The sequence below is a fragment of the Corythoichthys intestinalis genome, chromosome 2, assembly GCF_030265065.1.
Source record: "Corythoichthys intestinalis isolate RoL2023-P3 chromosome 2, ASM3026506v1, whole genome shotgun sequence".
Lineage (NCBI taxonomy): Eukaryota > Metazoa > Chordata > Actinopteri > Syngnathiformes > Syngnathidae > Corythoichthys > Corythoichthys intestinalis.
In genome coordinates this window covers 44,130,617-44,152,107 of record NC_080396.1, presented here as the reverse complement: position 1 = coordinate 44,152,107, position 21,491 = coordinate 44,130,617, and the positions used below count along the sequence as shown (strand labels likewise).

Below are 21,491 nucleotides of genomic sequence, written 5' to 3'. Positions count from 1 at the left end.
AACTGTCATAGCAATGGCCTCGGGCATCTCAGATGACTTTCTAGTTCATTTAAAGCCTGTGCAGTTTATCCTGCTCTGGGATTCAGATAAGCTGAGTTTTCATAAGGGTTAGGTTGTTTGGGGGGGGGGAGAAAAAAAGACTTATTTGCCCTTTTCCTTCTTTCTCAGGACCTTACAAGCAACCATACCACTCATATTTACTGAAAATAAGCACAGTAAAAACCATAGTAAAACAAACACTAATTCATTGAAGGTCCTCATTTTATCACTGCAGAGCCACACTAAACCAGCATAAATTCTACTTGTGGAAAGACTGGTTTTTGACCGTTTTAACAATCGAGAGACTGACCTACAGGAACTGCATCAGGCAAATGACTAAAAGACCCTAGCAAATGATAATAACAGTATCCTAGCATCATGGTATAGTTTTCCCAGGTATTAGCCATCAAATAAAATACAGGCACGCTTTTAAAGTGTCAGGTGGAAACCTCACATAAAGTAGCATCGCTTAAGGAAGGAAATACAGTATATGTGAATGCTGGTGTTTTTCAGTCTTGTTTTTGTCTTCATGACAGCTCTTTGGAACAATTTTCCACTGTGTGGTTTTGCTATAATTTGGAAGGGGGGTTCAAATGAGGTCATAAAAGTCCGGAGCGCAAGAGCACCAACCTCATCACTGTTAGGCAATATTGGAGGATGGTGAAAAATAGCCAAGTAAAGTCATTTAGGTCTGAAGACTTGTAGTACTATATTGAAACATTTCCCTGAAGGTGAAAAAAATGATTTAGATTTAACTAACACTTTGAGGTCCTCATATTATGACAGCTGTGTATTTCTCACCTTGAAGAGTAAACCACAGGTTTGAGCATTAATTCATTCATTAACAACGCGTACATTGTTGAGTTCTTCTATGACAGGACACACTGATTACAGGACATAACTCTAAATTGCTCAGCTTTACTTTGAGCTGTTAATAAAAGCTTCCATTGGGAAATTGGCGCCTGTTGAACTGTTCAAACTAGGCATGTGCTGGTTACCGGTTTAAAGGTTTACCATTGTTTTTAAAAATCACAGTTTGTAAACCGTTCAATTTTGCCATATCGGTATGTTCATTCAGCATATTTTTACTATAAATGAAACCTTTTTTTCAACACCCAAAATTGGTTTACCATTAATTTGCCTAAATATATAAAAATAATACATTTTAACGCAGCAATTGCAATGCCATGGTCCGCCATATTTTTGCTCAATGTTATCGCACTGTCAAAATTTGATATCGTCCTGTACCTAGTTCAAACACACGTTATAAATTGCCTCAGCTGAAAACGCGGGAAATGAAAGTTTGAGTTTTTCTTTTATATGTTCGAAAACTGACATACAGTGGTACCTCGACATACGATCGCTTCGATACCAGATCTTTTCGACATCTGACCTAAAATTTGACTCGCCATTTTTGCCATTTTTGCCATTTTTGCTCAATGTTATTGCACTTTCAAAATTTGTTATCGTCCCGTACCTAGTTCAAACACACGTCATAAATTGCCTCAGCTGAATACGTCTCTAATGCGGGAAATGAAAGTTTGAGTCTTCCTTTTTATCTTCGAAAACTGACATACAGTGGTACCTCGACATACGATCGCTTCGATACCAGATCTTTTCAAAATCTGACCTAAAATTTGACTCGCCTTTTGTTTTTACATCCGACGAAATGCTCAAATTACGACGATTTATGACAATGTCGCAATTTCATTGTTTTCCCACAAGACGGACGCACAACATGCCAACTGTCTGTGGGAGTGGATGCCGGAAACAACAGGACATTAAAAAAGAAAGTAATATCTGAACTACACTCTCTCTCACTCTGTCGTCAGCCACACGGTGCGTTCAGGTACACAACCCAAGATACATCCGCCACATTAGAACCTGATTTTTTTACATTAATACAGGTATTATTATTATATTATTATTTCGATTTTTATTCATAATTTATTTGTTTTGCTTTTTGTAATTGCTATTTGCAATAGTAACAGCAGTATTTATTAAGGATTTAGTGTAGGTTTTCGGTCTGTGGAACAAATGAATAACATTACAATGTATTCTTATGGGAAAATCCTGCTCGACATACAATCATTTCGACTTACAAACAAGGTCCTGGAACAGATAACTTGGTATGTATTGGTACTAGGCATGTGCCGGTATGAGATTTTGACGGTACGATAACCGTGAGCAATAATACCGCGGTTTCACGGTATCACGGTATTGCAATTATAGCTCCAAAATTTTGAGATGTATGGGTTTAAAAAAAAAAAAAAAAAAAAAAAAACTTTTTTCCATAGAACGGTTTTTTTTTCCAGAACATATTTGCAAATTGGAACATGAATATGATGTGAAAATAAATTAATGTGAAAATAAATAAATTAACAAAAAATAAATATTTTATATAAAATTAAAATAAATAGATCCTAGACTATACCCACAGCCAGAGCTCAAGTTGCTCAATAATAGAGCAAGAACAAAATAATTGCTATAAAAAAGTAAGAACACTTCCAAATAAAATTAAAAATATATACTGTATGACTTTTTTTGAGGGGGAGAAGCTGAAGTTTCGCCATTTTCAGCCACTGTGTCAACTCTCTTCTACATGATGTCATGCCTTTGTGTTAAAAAGAACAAAGAATTCATAAGTTAATAAGTTAGTTAAAAATGTATAAGTTAGTTTTATAAGTTAGTTAAAATGTAAATATTGTTGAGGTTTCAAGGTTTCATCTAAAACAAAAAGTGAGGAGTGAGACCCCTTTTCGCAATTAGCAATCTTTGACGCGATCCTTTTTTTTTCTCCTCCCTTCATTCAAGCTTGTTTCTCACTCAGCGGCTGTGAGACATAAAACGTCGACCAAGCTGCTCTCCCAGCTTAGCCTAGGCTAACATTCGTCTTTAAGTTTTAGTTAGTTTGTATATTGAATTTGAAAGGAAAATGTATGTTTTGTTTTTGGCGACCTTTTTCATGGTGCTACTGCTATCCTGTTGAACCTACTCACATGTGGAAAAATACAATTGTATAACGTTTTAAATGTATTCATTTGTATATTTCACCACGATTTGAGAGCTCAATAAATTGAAGAAAAGTACGCCTTGTGTTTCGAGGGTTGGTTTTTGGGTTTGCTGGCTGTTTAGCAGAATAGCGTTACTGACACTCACGGCAACAAACGGGAAGGGTGAGCGCTGCCGCACCAAGCCACTTCGGCTGCATTTTGGCACATGAAAAATAGCGAATACCGTACTAAGGTATGACGGAAAATTTTAGTGGTTTTGAAACCGCGACGTTTTCACACCACGGTAAACCGTGAAACCGGTAACCGGCACATGTCTAATTGGTACCACTGTATTTAAAATTTGAATAATACGAAATATATGCTATATGAAAAAAAAGACTGCAGAAAAAGCACAAAAAAGAATATTCACTATGGCAGAATGAACTTTACTCACAGTTTGTTTCCTTTGAGAGCAGCATGGTGCAAAAGGTTGAACCCTCTATGGTTCTGCTGAGTGAAGTCAATGTTGGGCACCACAACCAGGATCTCGATGATATTATGGAAATCTTTAGCAATGGCATCGTGCAGGGGTGTATCCCCATAGGAATCCTAAAGGAAGGGGGTGGGGTGGGGGGGGGGGGCGGGCAGAAAAAATAACAAACATAAAACTGCAATGACACATTTCACTCGAGTGACCAAAATAGTCAAGCAGAAGAAAATGCTGTTGGTAAGTGAGAGGCAGCTGTACTCAATTACTTTAATAGGGTTGAAGTCAAATACCATAAATGGTGGTGAAATGGTGCAAGTGCTTTAAAAAGACCCTTATAACATTTATGACTGAGCCACAGTGGGCTATGGCATTGAGACAGTCAAGTCAGCAATTCATCAACAATAATATTTCATTTAGGAATTTTATGAATTATCATGGCATTATGGACAACCCTCTCACCTGGAGATTGACATCGGCCGAATGTTCTGTAAGCACACGCACGACATCTGTGAAGCCCTTGTTGACAGCAATATGGAGTGCCGTGCACATGGAGTTGTTCAGGAGGTTAACATTTGCTCCTTTGTTCAACAGCAGCCGTGCAATCTCTGCCTGGTTACTGAGCAAATAAAGGATACACGCAAACAATTAATTCAAATAATACTAATGATGGATACCAAAAATATTCAAATTTATATCTTCATAGGGCACTCATTTTAACTCAGTCGTTGCCACTGGTGGTGCTACATGACTGGGAGAGGTGACCGCACTGAAAGATGTGCATTCACAACCAGCCCTCCTAGGTTAAATGAAATTGACGTCTATTGTTGTCAACGGCAGGCAATGAGTTAAATACCATAAAATCTAAAACAAAAAAAAATAACATTTATCAACTGTAATAGTGGTTTGAGGGGCCATATTCAGAGTCGACTTGTTTTTTTTTTTATTCATATTTTTTTAAACATATTAATACTTTATAATCCTATATATTCAGAAAAAATAACGATTAATAATGATAAAAAATAATAACTGAAATTGAGACCTGTCATCCACATACTGTATGTGGACATTCCATTTTAGGTTATGTAGTCCGCAGTTGTGTACCGAAATTTAATATTATTGCTAGGTAAGTATTTTTTTTTTAATTTCCCAAAAATAGGTTAAAAGGGAATGACAACACCTTGTTTAGATGAAAAGCAGCTGTATCCTCACCCAAAGGCGGTGTAGTGTAATGCCGTATCACCATCTTCATCCTTGACTTCAATACCACTGTTGGCCTGGAGCAGGGCCTTCACCACCTCCATGTGGCCTTGGTGTGCAGCGACTTGAAGTGCAGTCTTACCCTGGTTCTTGATGTCCACCTGCCAGGGGCATATGTGCAATTGAAGAGTCATTGGAGATGGACTGAACACAGGCCGAGATGAATTTACTCTGGATAAGAATAATCCCAGCATGAATGGCAACCACGTTGCTTATACACGTGGTGTGGAGCCTAATCCTAAATGGTTTAGTGGAGCAAAGCGTAGTTGTCACACCAGCGGATATACAAGTAAATATATGATCATCTTACACGGCAAGATCTTTACAGGACAAAATCAGACAATTTTATGATTGTATCTATGATATGTAAAGTGTTTTACCCTGGATGAATTAATAATAAGAATAATTTGATCATATGTATTTGGTACTGACATTTCAAGAATGTAAAACAAAATTAGATTAAACACAAAAGTAAATGTTTAACTTAAACCCCAAGAGCAGTGTTTTCCAACCACTGTGCCGCGGCACACATGATTGCTGTGCCGTGGTGTAGTGTGCAGTTGAAAGTTGGGTGAAAGTGGATAATTTTCCACGGCACACTATGCCACGGCGCGCTGTGTACTGCGACACTGCAGAGTTCTGTGCTGCGGCACAATGTTTGAAAAACACTGCACGAGAATAAAAAGCATGTTCAAAATGTTAAGAACAATCAGTTATTGATTAACAGACATCCCTTCCGTACATCATTTTCACTATTTTGGTCTGTTGTATTATTTCGCTTTTATTGAACTTTCCGACTGTTCAATGAAGTGATCACATTGAGACTCATTTCTCAAGTAACAACTGAACACACCTTTTAGTTTTGCTTGCAGTCGAGTCACTGTTAGAAAAGAGAGCTTACCCACAACCAAAATTTACAGCAAAAATAAAAATATTTAAATTTGAAAAGACAGCCTAGTAGTTTTCAGCTGCTTAAAGGGGGCAAAAAGAAGATCTAAAAGTAGGAAGTGAATGTCGTGCGCCATAATATTTTAATCTTGATTTTTGCGTGTTCTTTTAATGTGGATGATAGATGGAACCATTTCACTGCCAAAAATGTACATTTTAGTATGTGACAATAAAACTTTTAATTTTGAGCCATCTCGCACTTATTCCTTTCCGGTAGCACGCTAGCGACTTATTTGCTTGCGTCAACACAATTCCCGGTTTCGGTAATGTTATTTCAGTGGGGGAAAAAAAAAACTTTCTGGCCCGAAACCAAATTTGTAGTCAAATTTCGACACCAAACTTTCTCTCTAGTATGTATGTTTATACCGCTGCTCTCAAGATAAAAGGGATTTTTGCTGCTGCTACTTGGATTGTCTATGACTGCAAGTGAATGATCACTGCCAACCCTCCCATTTAAAAGCAGATATAACATATCGCCGTAATGGCAGCAAATTAGTCAAAGAATGTCATTTTATTCAATTGCCTTGTTTCTCTAATAATTATTTTCGATAGCTCTAATAATCAATTTAGTTATAGTCATTAGCAATATAGTAACTTGAATTACAATTGATGAATTTGGATCACAGGAACGCAGCAGTCTTTTCCTGTGGGCTCGTTACCACCTAGAGAGTTATTGATGTCGCATGTAAATCATAAGAGAGATGTAGGTCAAGGCATTGTTGGGCACAGGAGGTCCCGATACTAGTTCCACTCTGATACAGAGCGATTAAATGTCACAAAGACCTGAAATATTCTCTATCCTCCAGATATAGAGTGAGGCTCCGATCTAAAACAGTTTCATGGTTAAATTATTATAACTGGCTTGTAACTTATGTGTCCAACATATTTTGAAATTGGGAAATTCCATTATTTATATAATTAAAGTGGTACCTTGAGATACACTGCTGGCCAAAAGTATCGGCACCCCTGCAATTCTGTCAGATAATGCTCAATTTCTCCCAGAAAATGATTGCAATTACAAATGCTTTGGTAGTAATATCTTAATTTATTTTGCTTGCCATGAAAAAACACAAAAGAGAATGTATTAAAAAAATAATCATTATCGTTTTACACGAAACTCCAAAATGGGCCGAACAAAAGTATTGGCACCCTCAGCCTAATACTTGGTAGCACAACCTTTACACAAAATAACTGCGAAGACCCGCTTCCAGTATCCATCAATGAGTTTCTTACAATGCTCTGCTGGAATTTTAGACCATTCTTCTTTGGCCAACTGCTCCAGGTCTCAGATTTGAAGGGTGCCTTCTCCAAACTGCCATTTTCATATCTCTCCACAGGTTTTCTATGGAATTCAGGTCTGGACTCATTGTGGCCCCTTCAGAAGTCTCCAGTGCTTTCTCTCAAAACTTTTTTTTTGTGCTTTTTGAAGAGTGTTATGGGTCATTGTCCTGCTGGAAGACCCATGACCTCTGAGGGAGACCCAGCTTTCTCACACTGGGCTCTACATTATGCTGCAAAATTTATTGGTAGTCTTCAGACTTCATAATCCCATGCACACGGTCAAGCAGTCCAGTGCCAGAGGCAGCAAAGAAACCCCAAAACATCAGGGAACCCCTGCCATGTTTGACTGTGGGACCGTGTTCTTTTCTTTGAAAGTCTTGGTTGTTTTTCTTTCTTTTTCTGTGAACTCTTTGTCGGTGCCTTTCGCCAAAAGCTCTTGTTTTGTCTCATCTGACCAGAGAACATTCTTCCAAAAAGTTTTTGGCTTTCTCAGGTAAGTTTTGGCAAACTCCACCCTAGCGGTTTATGTCTCTGGGTCAGAAGTAAGGTCTTCCTGGGTAGAGTCCCTTTTCATTCAGACGCCGACGGATAGTACGGGTTGACACTGTTGTACCCTCGGACTGCAGGACAGCTTGAACTTGTTTGGATGTTAGTCGAGGTTCTTTATCCACCATCCGTACAATCTTTCGTTGAAATCTCTCATCAATTTTTCTTTTCCATCCACATCTAGGGAGGTTAGCCACAGTGCCATGGGCTTTACATGTATTGATGACACTGCGCACGGTAGACACAGGAACATCCAGATCTTTGGAGATGGACTTGTAGCCTTGAAATTGGCCGTGCTTCCTCACAATTTTGCTTCTCAAGTCCTCAGACAGTTCTTTGGTCTTCTTTCTTTTCTCAATGCTCAATGTGGTACACACAATGACACAGGACAGAGGTTGAGTCAACTTTAATCCATTTTAACTGGCTGCAAGTGTGATTTAGTTATTGCCACCACCTGTTATGTGGCACAGGTAAGTAACAGGTGCTGTTAATTAAACAATTTTAAAAAGCATCACATGATTTTTCCAAAGGGTGCCAATACCTTTGTCCGGCCTATTTTGGAGTTTTGTGTAAAATGATAATAATTTATTTTTTCCCCCCATTCTCTTTTGTGTTTTTTCATTGCAAGCAAAACAAATGAAGATATTACTACCAAAGCATTTGTAACTGCAATCATTTTCTGGGAGAAATTGAGCATTATTTGACAGAATTGCAGGGGTGCCAATACTTTTGGCCAGCAGTGTATGAGTGACCAGACTTATGGGTTTTTAGAAAAATGAAGAGTAATCTGGCAGAATTATATTGAACCTTCTTCTTTCCTTGACTAGAATAGCTCTTTCTCTTCAAAGTATTGTTTTAGTTATCACTTTTTTTCCCAGTAATGTCAAAATGGTCATCTTTCCCAAATGATTTTTTTTTTTTAAAGTGTAAAGGTGCACCACCACCTTGTCAAATAAACGATTTGGTTGTTTTTGGAAATAACCAGAACTTGTATCCTGTACCTCATGAACATACTGTATTGTACATCAGTTTAAGTCAGAAAAAAAATATTCATTCAACGCACAATAGATTTTGTAATGCAACAAAATGTAAATGTTCTTCACTCACCTTGTCAGGATACCTTTGCAACAACTCTCTGACTTTATTGGCACTGCCGTGTGCTGCCTCAATGACGAGCCGACTGGGATTGTCCTGCTCCGCAGACTGAGACAGCAGTTTCTCCAGCACAGAAATGACTGTACCTGAGCAGTGACAGAGACAGGAAGGGATGGGAAAAGAGAGAAGAATTCATTCATAGGCCACAATTGACAATATGCTGCGCAATGGTGTCCAAAAGCAAACCAGAGGCCTGAAACGATATCACAAAGAAAAAAGGATGTTTTAGAATTGTCAAATTGAGTTTGATAACAAACTGCAGGAATGAGTCAAAATGCCCCAGCCAAGCAAAGATGTCACACACAGATACAACACTGCAAATGCTTGCACAACAAATAGCTTGACCAGGACAGAACTCTGGCAATGATGAGAAAAATGCAGGATCATGACCGTGCAATGAGGAACACTATTTCAAGATATAAATCCCAAACACACAGATTAAAAGGTGAAAGACTGAAAACCTGTGAATACATAAATAAGTGCAACATGAAAGGATGAATGGATAAACGAAAAGGGAGAAGATGGGCTGGAGTGTTTGAGATAAGCCCCTTGGTCCTGTTAAAGGCCTTACTTCCAGATTCGTTGGGGTTCTCAGCCGTCATGAGGTTTGCATCCACCTCAACTGGCTGCGCCGAGAGACACGCTGGGTTGAATGTCCATGTCTGGCCCCCAAATGCCACACGGAGGTCACCATCTGCATAAACTTTCAGCACTTTACCGACTTGGCCAAGCACCTGGTGGAAACATATTAGGTAATGTCGATGAGTGCCATTATTCACTAATCGTATATTTTGCCCCTGTGTTCTCACAGTCTTTTAGAGAACATCAAGACATTCCAGGTCATTTGACTAGAGTGCTAATGAATGCTGGTGTAGCATGAGCAGGAGCGTACGGGAGCCATGCTGTCGGTCCATTCTCCATGGCCGGCCTGCAGTCTCTTGACACTATCCATGTCCTCTAATACTCGCACAAGTTCACCGACCCCAAACGTGTTCACCTAGGGGACAAAAAAAAAAAAAAAAACTGAAGATTTTTTTTAGATTCAAAACTAACAAAAGATTCAACAAACTGTTCGCATTATAGTATTAATCTTCTGCAATGCTAATCTGTACCTTGGTGAGGGCCCCCGGGTGAAAAGTCCAGCGGATGTTGTTGCTGTACTGGACTCTGACGTCTCCCCGGTCAGTGATTCTATGAACAGTCCCGATCCGGCAAATGTACTGCAAACACAAAGAGGCTGTTTGGCCCTGGGTCTCCCTCTGCATGCCTTTGACCTTAATGTTCCCTTCAGTAGTGAGGACCACAAGCACTTGTACTGTTTTCTTTCACTGTGACAAACACCAGATTCCATCTAAGCTAAGGGCATAATAGTAAGCCATCATTTTATTATATATTTTTTAATGGCATCAGAGACTTATCCTTTACTCCAGTTTCAAAGCCAGTGCAATATTGAGCAGAATAATGCTGCCTGCAGTAATTATGCCATAGTATCTGTACGGATGTAGCACAACTTGTTTACATTCCTCTTTGAATAGCAAAAAAGTAAATCAAGCGCTGCTATTCGCAGTTAAGTAGTGCATTAAATTTCACAGATACAGTGGGGCAAATAAGTATTTAGTCAACCACCAATTGTGCAAGTTCTCCTACTTGAAAAGATTAGAGAGGCCTGTAATTGTCAACATGGGTAAACCTCAACCATGAGAAACAGAATGTGGAAAACAAAACTGAAAACCACATTGTTTGATTTTTAAAGAATTTATTTCCAAATTAGAGTGGAAAATAAGTATTTGGTCACCAACAAACAAGCAAGATTTCTGGCTGTCAAAGAGGTCTAACTTCTAACGAGGTCTAACGAGGCTCCACTCGTTACCTGTATTAATGGCACCTGTTTTAACACATTATCTGTATAAAAGACACCTCTCCACAACCTCAGTCAGTCACACTCCAAACTCCACTATGGCCAAGACCAAAGAGCTGTCGAAGGACACCAGAGACAAAATTGTAGACCTGCACCAGGCTGGGAAGACTGAATCTGCAATAGGTAAAACGGTTGGTGTAAAGAAATCAACTGTGGGAGCAATTATTAGAAAATGGAAGACATACAAGACCACTGATAATCTCCCTCGATCTGGGGCTCCATGCAAGATCTCGCCCCGTGGCGTCAAAATGATAACAAGAACGGTGAGCAAAAATCCCAGAACCACACGGGGGGACCTAGTGAATGACCTACAGAGAGCTTGGACCACAGTAACAAAGGCTACTATCAGTAAAGGCCCAAGTACACTGCATGCGTGATCGTTGCGGTTCCGGTCCGGTTCAGTGTTGCCTGCGTGCCACGCAGTCCGTCAAAAACAGGCAAATCATACCGGCTGCTGCACGGCTGCGGTCCGCCAACCTCGTCCCCCCCGTGGGCTCTCGCGTGATCGCGCGCGATAATGTGCCATTTAAAACAACGAAAAACACGCGGAGTCTATACTCATCAGAGAAGCAGAGAGAGAGCACATATTTTCTTTGCATATTGATATTTTAGTTAATCTCGAATTAAGAGACAGACATGACTGCATCATGATGAGATCAGGACAGAAAAACAAACATAATAGGACACCTTGCAGCTTCCTTTTTTATATAGTCCTTATAGAAAGGATCTGCTGCATCATAAATGATTTTATGGGTTTCCACCTCCATGATGAAGCGCTCATCATCCATCTTCGCTCGTGTTTAAACCGTGATTAGGCACCTGGGTTGTTACGTCCAGGCCCAGCTCCGCCCATTTTGCCGGATGCGTGTCCGGCAAAAATAGAAAATAGCCTATACCATCCGGCGGGCATGCGGCACGCCGGAGGTGGTTCGCAGTCAAGCCGGAGCACTGACGCGGCCGGTATACGTTGAACAATAGGATATAATGGGAACGGATTGGCTCCGGCGCTATTTTTTACCGGAGTCGGACCGGAAACGCAACGATCACGCATGCAGTGTACTTGGGCCTTAACACAATGCGCCGCCAGGGACTCAAATCCTGCACTGCCAGACGTGTCCCCCTGCTGAAGCCAGTACACGTCCAGGCCCATCTGCGGTTCGCTAGAGAGCATTTGGATGATCCAGAAGAGGACTGGAAAATGTGTTAAGGTCAGTTGAAACCAATATAGAACTTTTTGGCAGAAACACAGGTTCTCGTGTTTGGAGGAGAAAGAATACTGAATTGCATCCGAAGAACGCCATACCCACTGTGAATCATGGGGGTGGAAACATCATGCTTTGGGGCTGTTTTTCGGCAAAGGGAACAGGACGACTGATCTGTGTAAAGGAAAGAATGAATGGGGCCATGTATCGAGAGATTTTGAGTGAAAATCTCCCTCCATCCGCCGGGCATTGAAGATGAGACGTGGCTGGGTCTTTCAGCATGACAATGATCCCAAACACACAGCCAGGGCAACAAAGGAGTGGCTTCGTAAGAAGCATTTCAAGGTCCTGGAGTGGCTTAGCCAGTCTCCAGTTCTCAACCCCATAGAAAATCTGTGGAGGGAGTTGAAAGTCCATGTTGCCCAACGACAGCCCCAAAACATCACTGCTCTAGAGGACATCTGCATGGAGGAATGGGCCAAAATACCAGCAACAGTGTGTGAAAAGCTTGTGAAGAGTTACAGAAAACGTTTGGCCTCTGTTATTGCCAACAAAGGGTTCATAACAAAGTATTGAGATGAACTTTTGCTATTGACCAAATACTTATTTTCCACCATGATTTGCAAATACATTCTTTAAAAATCAAACAATGTGATTTTCTGGTTGTTTTTTTTTCACATTCTGTCCCTCATGGTTGAGGTTTACCCATGTTGACAATTACAGGCCTCTCTAATATTTTCAAGTGGGAGAACTTGCACAATTAAACTAAATACTTATTTGCCCCACTGCATCTCTGTCAAAATAAACTGTAATGGCCTTTTCACACTAGCGGCAGCCCAGTGTGAAGGGACCCACAGCAACATGTAGGAAAAGGGCGAAAAGCGAGGCGCCCCTGCAAATGAATTTATTTTTCATTGTGGCACAAAAAAGGCATGACTTTTCTCATATACAGGAGGAAAGGGAATTTATAACAGCCATGAAATTGGCTTTATGAGTTTAAGTGAGAACGTGGGGAGTTTAAATGTGGTTTGTCAGCTAATAACTCCCAGCCCTTCCAGCGCCATCAATGGCAGGCAATGAGTTACAGAAGTGTCCTATGAATTTGCCCTAATGAATTTTGCAAGTATTTTAAAACTGAAGTGCTTAACTTCAAATGAATTAATGCTGAGTGGGAACAACAAAAGTCTTAACAAAAAGAAACCAGTAATTACATTAATCATCCTCTTTGTTAACGTGTTTTGTCAATGGCAATGAACTGGATACAGCACACAAGTCTTTTCCATAGGAAAATAAAACAATGTCCTATAGATTATTAGTCACCTCAGCCATTTTGGGATTCCATCCTCCATGTCCTTCCTGCATCTGTCGCAAAATGTCCACCTCCAAGAGACATTTGACCTTATCTCCCTGCTGGAAAGAGTGGCCATCAGCACTCTCCTGGCGTTGCAGCTCTGCATGCTCTCCTGTACACACAGAAATTAGAATTAACAAGAGGCAAACCAGCCAGCTCTGTAAAATATGCCTTATTTTAGAATAACCAAGAACAACATGATTTTTTTTTTTTCTTTCCACTTGCATAACTAGTTAAACTAGACTGTTGAGTTTGTAAACTTAATAGAGGATGCAGCCTTACCGAGTTTTGGCAAGTGGTCTTTGTAGTAGAAGCCTCCCTGGCCATCAGACACATATTTGAGGTCCACTTTGCCCTTATGCCCCATTCGGTAGACATTGGTGGTGCCATTAGTCCAGGTCACACTTGCCACGCTGCGACCAGACTCTGTATCCCAGCCACGAATGTCCACTACTTTACCCACCTTACCCTCCCCGCCTACACACACGCAAACACAAATAGGCACGAGATAATCAGAGTGTTTGTAAACAGGAGATAAATGGAAGGGCTTGACTGCCACACTGTTACATGAGTTGTTTGGAAAGGGAAGAAATGTCAGCAATAGATTAAAATAGAAGTAATCATGCAGGTGAAAATAGAAGGCAGTTCCGTAATGACAGTATATGCCATGTGTGACAAAAACTTAAATCCCTTTCAATGTTGTGTAGATAAGACAAAACACAATTCCTTATGTCTCAAGGAAGCACAAAGACAATATTCACTATCGCATAATTTGTGTGAACTTCGCGACACTTTCATTAGGCTTCCACTGTGCCCTTTCAGGACACACCAGCTGAACCAGCGACCTAAAAGACTATATGGTGGGATGGAGGGTTACTGAGCATGCTAAGAATATACTGTATGCATGTATCACATATAGCATCCCTAACAGATGAGTGACTTCACTTAACCCCAAGAGCATTGATCTCAAAGTCAACAAAACAAGATTTTGACTCATTCAATCCAGCCCAGATTTGGAAGTAGAGCTTTGTTCAGACATAATAGGACCAGGAATAAATATCTTGTAAACATTCTAATTTTCTCTGAAAAGGAGCATTCCATTTTGACCGAGAAACATCAACTTCTTTTATCTGAAAGAGAAGACATTTCTCTAAACCTTAATATTTCTAAAATATCTATGATATGAACACTTGTGTGAAGAGATGTGTATTGAGATGCAAAGATTAGTGAAGAAGAAAGGCACATTTGAACAACAAACACACAAGTGACTGGCAAAATAAGCAGATGCAAATATGTCGACATCGTCTTTCATGGCTTACTGAGATCTGCAGATAGGTTTTATGGGTTGTGGTGAAAAAATGCTTTGAAAAGGCAAGGTAGCCTTGGCCAGTCAAATCAGCAATGCCAGTTTGGGGGTAAGAACAGCACCCTCATCATGACCCACTCACCGTCTTGATTGCCCCAGTCCCAGTCAGGTCCCCGAACAACCTTAACTCCCTGAAAGATTCCTTTGAGGATGATCCGTGGGAGGTTCTGCCTTGGTGCCAAGCTTACTCTGTGATAAAAACACAAAGAAACTGTTAAGCAAACACTTGTAAATGTACTGTGAAAGTGCGTAGCTTGGCCCTAGAGTTCAGTGGCCACTTAACGCTCGCATAAATTCAGTAAAGCAGAGAGGTAAATCAATGTCTTTTTCCTGATAAACATAATACCCAAAGCGACAATGATCCACACACCGAAGAGCACCAGAAGTGTACTTTGTACACCCGGCAGTACTCCATGCACCTTATGTTATACACAAAGCTATTTGACTGTCATGCCATCCACACGAATTAAACTTGACAAAGTATTAACTATAAGTATTACAGGTGGGAATATTTAGGCACCTAACGATTCAATTACGATTACGTTTCAGAGGCTCAGATTCGATAATAAGTTGATTAATGATGCGCGAACCCCCCTAAAAAAATCCTCTCAGGCTAAACCAAACTACTATTTTAGTATCAATTTAACAGTTAAAACAGTAAATACTAAAATACTCATGTCTCCATTCTGTATCAGCAGCTTTAAACTACATTCAATTAATTTAATGTTGTGAATCAACCCTTTAAGTTGTTAAAATTGCTCCCGTTATTCCATAATTTCCCTTCTGTCTACTTTCATCATGTCAAAGTTTTAAAACGGTTTCATCATTTACAGATAGATTCAATTCAAGATTTTGCCGATTTAGGGGGATTTTAAATAAAAAGTAATTAGGTTCGCTACAACAGAGCCTTCTACTGAAGTCTACTGCTTTAAGATGGCGGCTGTTTACTAGCAAGTCTGTCATTTCGCATCTAGTTCTTTGTACGTGTTCTATCGCCGCCGTCGTCTGTCATTTCACATTTAGTTCTATATATATGTGATATCTACCATAGTCGTATGTTGCCGTATGTTAGTAGCAAATAACAACTGGGCGATGTTTGTAGCGGCTGTCGGCCGCAGTCAGGTTTTTTTTTTTTTTTTTTTTTTTTTTTTTTTAGCGGCATGAGTTGGATATTTACTCTCATTTCGCGCTGACTGTTCTATTTCCGCTTTACCTGGTATAATTCAATAATCGGAATTTGGATGTTTGTGAATCGCTCTCGAATCTTCCAGGGCCGAACTGCGAAAAATCTAAGAATCTGAAATTTCGCACGCCTCTAATAAGTATCAATACACCAAATAAAAAATGACACCTTTCTCAAACCCATAATAGATTTTTTTCTATATCATTGTGTCAAAATAATGTGCGGTGTGACAATGCTTAAAACTAAAGAGGCAAAGGCAAATTCTTTACTAAACAAAAAAACAGGCAGCTACAGGCAACCATATCCACACCCAAAAAGCACACTTGCACAGACACAAGACAGTCACTGCTTCTAGAGCAAACATACCTTATAGTAAAGATTTGATCAGATCTCGGTGCAAAAGAACTGCCTATTCCCATTCTTCAGATCAAAGGCTAACATTCATTTCAGATGAATGAAGTCTCAGAATCGTGTCTCAAATTTGAAATCCAGAGTGGGCAAAAGAAGAGTCCAACAAGTGCTGCGGTCACTAAACACTATAGAGGCTTTGCAGCTCAAATATGTTATTCTGAAAGTTTTGCCTCACTTTGGAATAAAACTTGAAGCCAAATTAATTCTTTCTCGTTAGACAGATTTGTTCAATTTCATAAAAAATCCTCGGCAGAGGAAGGCAGCGAGTCTCTGTCTGAGCTTGAACAAAGTTGTCCTGAGAATAGTGTGCATTTGAAGACAGATGCTTCGAGGTTAATCCTCGAAAGCAGAGCTTTAAAAGAGCGGGCAGGCTCAGGCAAAGAGTTGGCGCCACCTCATACGCTTAAGTGTACCCAAGTTCACACCAGGAATCACAGCATCAAATGTCTTTGTTGAGTCCAATTGGGCTGCTCCAACGTGGCTCTGGTCACGCAAACAACTGTAAATGTTTTCCTCCACACTGCAGCTATTCTCTATTAGCTTCTTTCCAATATAAAAACGGGTTACTGGGTCCAAGTAATTTGGTAAGCTGAAGTCAAAGTATCAGGAGCATGTCGTATATGATATGTCTGGCACAAACACCAACAAATGTAATGTAGCTAAGAAAAAAGGCAGTTCTAAGAGTGCCTAAAAAGTAGAGGTAGACCGATATAAGGACATTTTTCCAACATCGGCCATCGATTAACCAAGAAAATCACCCAATTAACAAACAAACAAACAAATAAAAAACAGATCTGTCTTTTTTTTTCTTCTTCCATGTCCCCTTAGGGGCTCCGTAATAATCTACGGAGCTTACCGGCTTTGGAATTCGGCAATCTGCTGATGATTTTTTTTTTTTTAATATTGGTATCTTCATTTGAAAAATCCCATATCGGTCGACCTCTACTAAAAAGCTAAACAAATATCAAGTGCTATTATTAGTTTAGCTGCCTCAGTCTGTTCTTTTCTCGAATAGGATTGATGTTAAACAGTGGATACATCAACAGGAAACCATCATTCTCCTGTACTTATGCTTTTTCCAAGTCTGACTTATGCGTTCAATGGACACGTGTCATGGTTTTCTTTTCTACTTTTATGAAGTAGATAGCAGACTCATCAGTGGAGGAAACACAATAATGACGCCGCATACTCAATAGTCACCAGTCAAATATTGATTAGACTACATCAGTTGTTCAACATTCGATTACATTATTATGTTGCTTTTCAAGTAATTCGCTGTAGATTATCATTTAAAATTAATAGATAATAGTACCACACAATCCTAATAATGCCTTCACTAATGATACCATATGAATTTCCCATTATGTAATAACACAACAAGAGATTGAAATCTTTCCTTTTGATGCCACTCAGTATTTGAATGCAGCCATTCCAAGAAAGACAAAAGCTCTATTAAGGGATCAAGATTTCTAATCCAGAAAGACCAAATGTCACCTTTCTGACCAGACAACAGGCAACAGTTAAGTCTGCCAAGGGTTACCTTGGGCGAGATAGCAGAGGAGCATGACTCAAGACAACTGGTTGGTTAAGAACTAGTATAGCACTTCTTCATTATGTTAGATCACACTGGTTCACTTAGAATTACAAAACAGCTCTTGTATGGGGTAAAAAAATTATAATTTAGAAAATTGAGCGCAAATTTCTAACATTCCACAGTAGACAGAGATACGTATTTAACATATTTGTGCTAAAAAGGCGCACCTTACTAGAAAAGCTGCACCCAGCAAATTTTACAAGAAAACTATTTGTTCATATTGGAGTCAATAAATATAAGTATAATAAACTATACAATAAATATAAACTGCAGGTGTCTACATTGTATTATGGGATATTTCAACCCCGCTCATTAGCCTGTAAATATCCGTAAATTAGTCACATTGGATAATAATCCGCAGGGTTCAAGGCGGTGGGGAAAAAAGTAGTGGTTTATAGTCTGAAGCACTCAAACTGGTTATAGTAGCACAGACCCCTTAAAACAATCAGCATTCAAACTCGACCAAAAAGTAAAGTAGGGCAATATAATCTAAAGTAGGCAACATTAGGCAATGCTGGAGATCAGCAAATTTTAATCGTTTATAAGAATAGAATTTATTTTTGCTTTTTTTTTTTTTTTTTTTTTTTTATCTTGGTGCTTTGAGGTCCGCAATTACCAGATTTTCTCTCCTCTCGGTCTAAACGAAAATTATTTGTTGAATGACTACAATTTTCTTTCATCCTTCCTTCTGGATAAAACATGTTCTGAGGAGCAGCCAGGTATTGCAGTTTTTCTCCCAATTCATATATTTTGAATGTTCATCTTCAAGGAGCCGTGATACATTATGATCACTTTTCTTTGGGGTTGTAGAACCTTTACAGGCAATCATCTGGATGTATGGTGAACATGTTTGTGAGAGAAGCACGGAGGAGACCAGGAAGAGGTGTGCATCTTGATATACAAGGGCAGGATTAAGCAGCGACATGCCCTGATAAATTCCCAGATGCTACGTGCAGCTTGTTTGCGTGGAAGAGCCGATTAACTCACTCCAAAGCGACCATCTCATATGGCAAACACATATGCTCCCTCCACTGTCAGCGTGCATGAACTAACAACATAAGGTACACAGACTACAATTAAAAAAATGTATATATACAGTGCCCTCCATAATTATTGGATTTATAATAATTATGTGTTTTTCAGCTTTCTAATATATTTTTTTCTAAATAATATGGGACCTTAATTGAAAAAAAAAGAGAAAAATCCAACCTTCAATACAAGTGCATTTATTCAGTGGGGAAAAAATCCCACATAAAGAAATAATTATTTGACATCAAATAATGTGTGTCACAATTATTAGCACCCCTGGTGTTAATACTTTGTACAACCCCCTTTTGCCAACAAAACAGCACCTAATATTCTCCTATAATGTTTCACTAGATGGGAAAAGACAGAAAGGGGGATCTTCAGCCATTCCTCTTTGAAGAATCTCTCTAAATCATCCAGAGACCTGGGTCCTCTCCTCTGTACTCTCCTCTTCAGCTCACCCCACAGGTTTTTAATGGGGTTGAGGTCTGGGGATTGAGATGGCCATGGGAGGAGCTTGATTTTGTGTCTGGTGAACCATTTCTGTGTAGATTAGGCCATGTGTTTAGGGTCATTGTCTTGCTGAAAGACCCAGTGACGACCCATCTTCAGCTTTCGGGCAGAGGGCAACAGATTTTGATTTAAAATGTTCTGGTATTTCAAAGCATTCATGATGCCATGCACCCTAACAAGGTTCCCAGGGCCTTTGGAAGCAAAACAGCCCCACAGCATCACTGACCTACCCCCATACTCCATATATATATATATATGCATGCATGCATGCATACATACATGCATACATACATGCATACCGGTACATATATTACAGTGCCTTGCAAAAGTATTCGGCCCCCTTGAACCTTGCAACCTTTCGCCACATTTCAGGTTTCAAACATAAAGATATAAAATTTGAATTTTTTGTCAAGAATCAACAACAAGTGGGACACAATCGTGAAGTGGAACAAAATTTATTGGATAATTTAAACTTATTTAACAAATAAAAAACTGAAAAGTGGGGCGTGCAATATTATTCGGCCCCCTTGCGTTAATACTTTGTAGCGCCACCTTTTGCTCCAATTACAGCTGCAAGTCGCTTGGGGTATGTTTCTATCAGTTTTGCACATCGAAAGACTGACATTCTTGCCCATTCTTCCTTGCAAAACAGCTCGAGCTCAGTGAGGTTGGATGGAGAACAGCAGTCTTCAGCTCTTTCCACAGATTCTCGATTGGATTCAGGTCTGGACTTTGACTTGGCCATTCTAACACCTGGATACGTTTATTTTTGAACCATTCCATTGTAGATTTGGCTTTATGTTTTGGATCATTGTCCTGTTGGAAGATAAATCTCCGTCCCAGTCTCAGGTCTTGTGCAGATACCAACAGGTTTTCTTCCAGAATGTTCCTGTATTTGGCTGCATCCATCTTCCCGTCAATTTTAACCATCTTCCCTGTCCCTGCTGAAAAAAAGCAGGCCCAAACCATGATGCTGCCACCACCATGTTTGACAGTGGGGATGGTGTGTTCAGGGTGATGAGCTGTGTTGCTTTTACGCCAAACATATCGTTTTGCATTGTGGCCAAAAAGTTCAATTTTGGTTTCATCTGACCAGAGCACCTTCTTCCACATGTTTGCTGTGTCTCCCAGGTGGCTTGTGGCAAACTTTAAACAAGACTTTTTATGGATATCTTGGAGAAATGGCTTTCTTCTTGCCACTCTTCCATAAAGGCCAGATTTGCGCAGTGTACGACTGATTGTTGTCCTATGGACAGACTCTCCCACCTCAGCTGTAGATCTCTGCAGTTCATCCAGAGTGATCATGGGCCTCTTGGCTGCATCTCTGATCAGTTTTCTCCTTGTTTGAGAAGAAAGTTTGGAAGGACGGCCGGGTCTTGGTAGATTTGCAGTGGTCTGATGCTCCTTCCATTTCAATATGATGGCTTGCACAGTGCTCCTTGAGATGTTTAAAGCTTGGGAAATCTTTTTGTATGCAAATCCGGCTTTAAACTTCTCCACAACAGTATCTCGGACCTGCCTGGTGTGTTCCTTGGTTTTCATAATGCTCTCTGCACTTTAAACAGAACCCTGAGACTATCACAGAGCAGGTGCATTTATACGGAGACTTGATTACACACAGGTGGATACTATTTATCATCATCGGTCATTTAGGACAACATTGGATCATTCAGAGATCCTCACTGAACCTCTGGGGTGAGTTTGCTGCACTGAAAGTAAAGGGGCCGAATAATATTGCACGCCCCACTTTTCAGTTTTTTATTTGTTAAAAAAGTTTAAATTATCCAATAAATGTTGTTCCACTTCACGATTGTGTCCCACTTGTTGTTGATTCTTGACAAAAAAATTAAATTTCATATCTTTATGTTTGAAGCCTGAAATGTGGCGAAAGGTTGCAAGATTCAAGGGGGCCAAATACTTTTGCAAGGCACTGTATATACATATATATACAGTGGGGAGAACAAGTATTTGATACACTGCCAATGGGAAAACACAGCGTAAATCGAAATGGTCGTATGTCGAGCAGGATTTTCCCATAAGAATACATTATAATTCCATTAATTCGTTCCACAGCCCGAAAACCTACACTAAATCCTTAATAAATACTGCCGTTACTATAACTATTACAAATAGCAATTACAAAGAGCAAAACAAATACATTATAATAATAGTAATAATAATATCTGTAATGTAACGAATCGGGTTCTAATGTGGCGTA

At 39.7% G+C, this 21,491-nt stretch overlaps 1 protein-coding gene across 4 annotated transcripts in view; it reads right to left on the bottom strand.

Moving 5' to 3' along the window:
* Window positions 1–21,491, bottom strand: part of mib2 (MIB E3 ubiquitin protein ligase 2) — a 91,691-nt gene that overhangs the window by 22,885 nt on the left and 47,315 nt on the right. For 3 of the 4 annotated variants that reach the window (XM_057858872.1, XM_057858865.1, XM_057858855.1), the window contains exons 4-13: window positions 14,629–14,735; window positions 13,463–13,657; window positions 13,150–13,292; window positions 9,822–9,929; window positions 9,602–9,706; window positions 9,281–9,443; window positions 8,662–8,795; window positions 4,732–4,880; window positions 3,982–4,138; window positions 3,487–3,641 (exon numbers count right to left, since the gene is read on the bottom strand). In XM_057858872.1, coding sequence (XP_057714855.1) covers window positions 3,487–3,641; window positions 3,982–4,138; window positions 4,732–4,880; window positions 8,662–8,795; window positions 9,281–9,443; window positions 9,602–9,706; window positions 9,822–9,929; window positions 13,150–13,292; window positions 13,463–13,657; window positions 14,629–14,735 — 1,416 coding nt within the window. Of the gene's footprint in view, window positions 1–3,486; window positions 3,642–3,981; window positions 4,139–4,731; window positions 4,881–8,661; window positions 8,796–9,280; window positions 9,444–9,601; window positions 9,707–9,821; window positions 9,930–13,149; window positions 13,293–13,462; window positions 13,658–14,628; window positions 14,736–16,095; window positions 19,557–21,491 lie in introns of those variants that run through there. The other variant, XM_057858881.1, reaches the window with a different exon arrangement.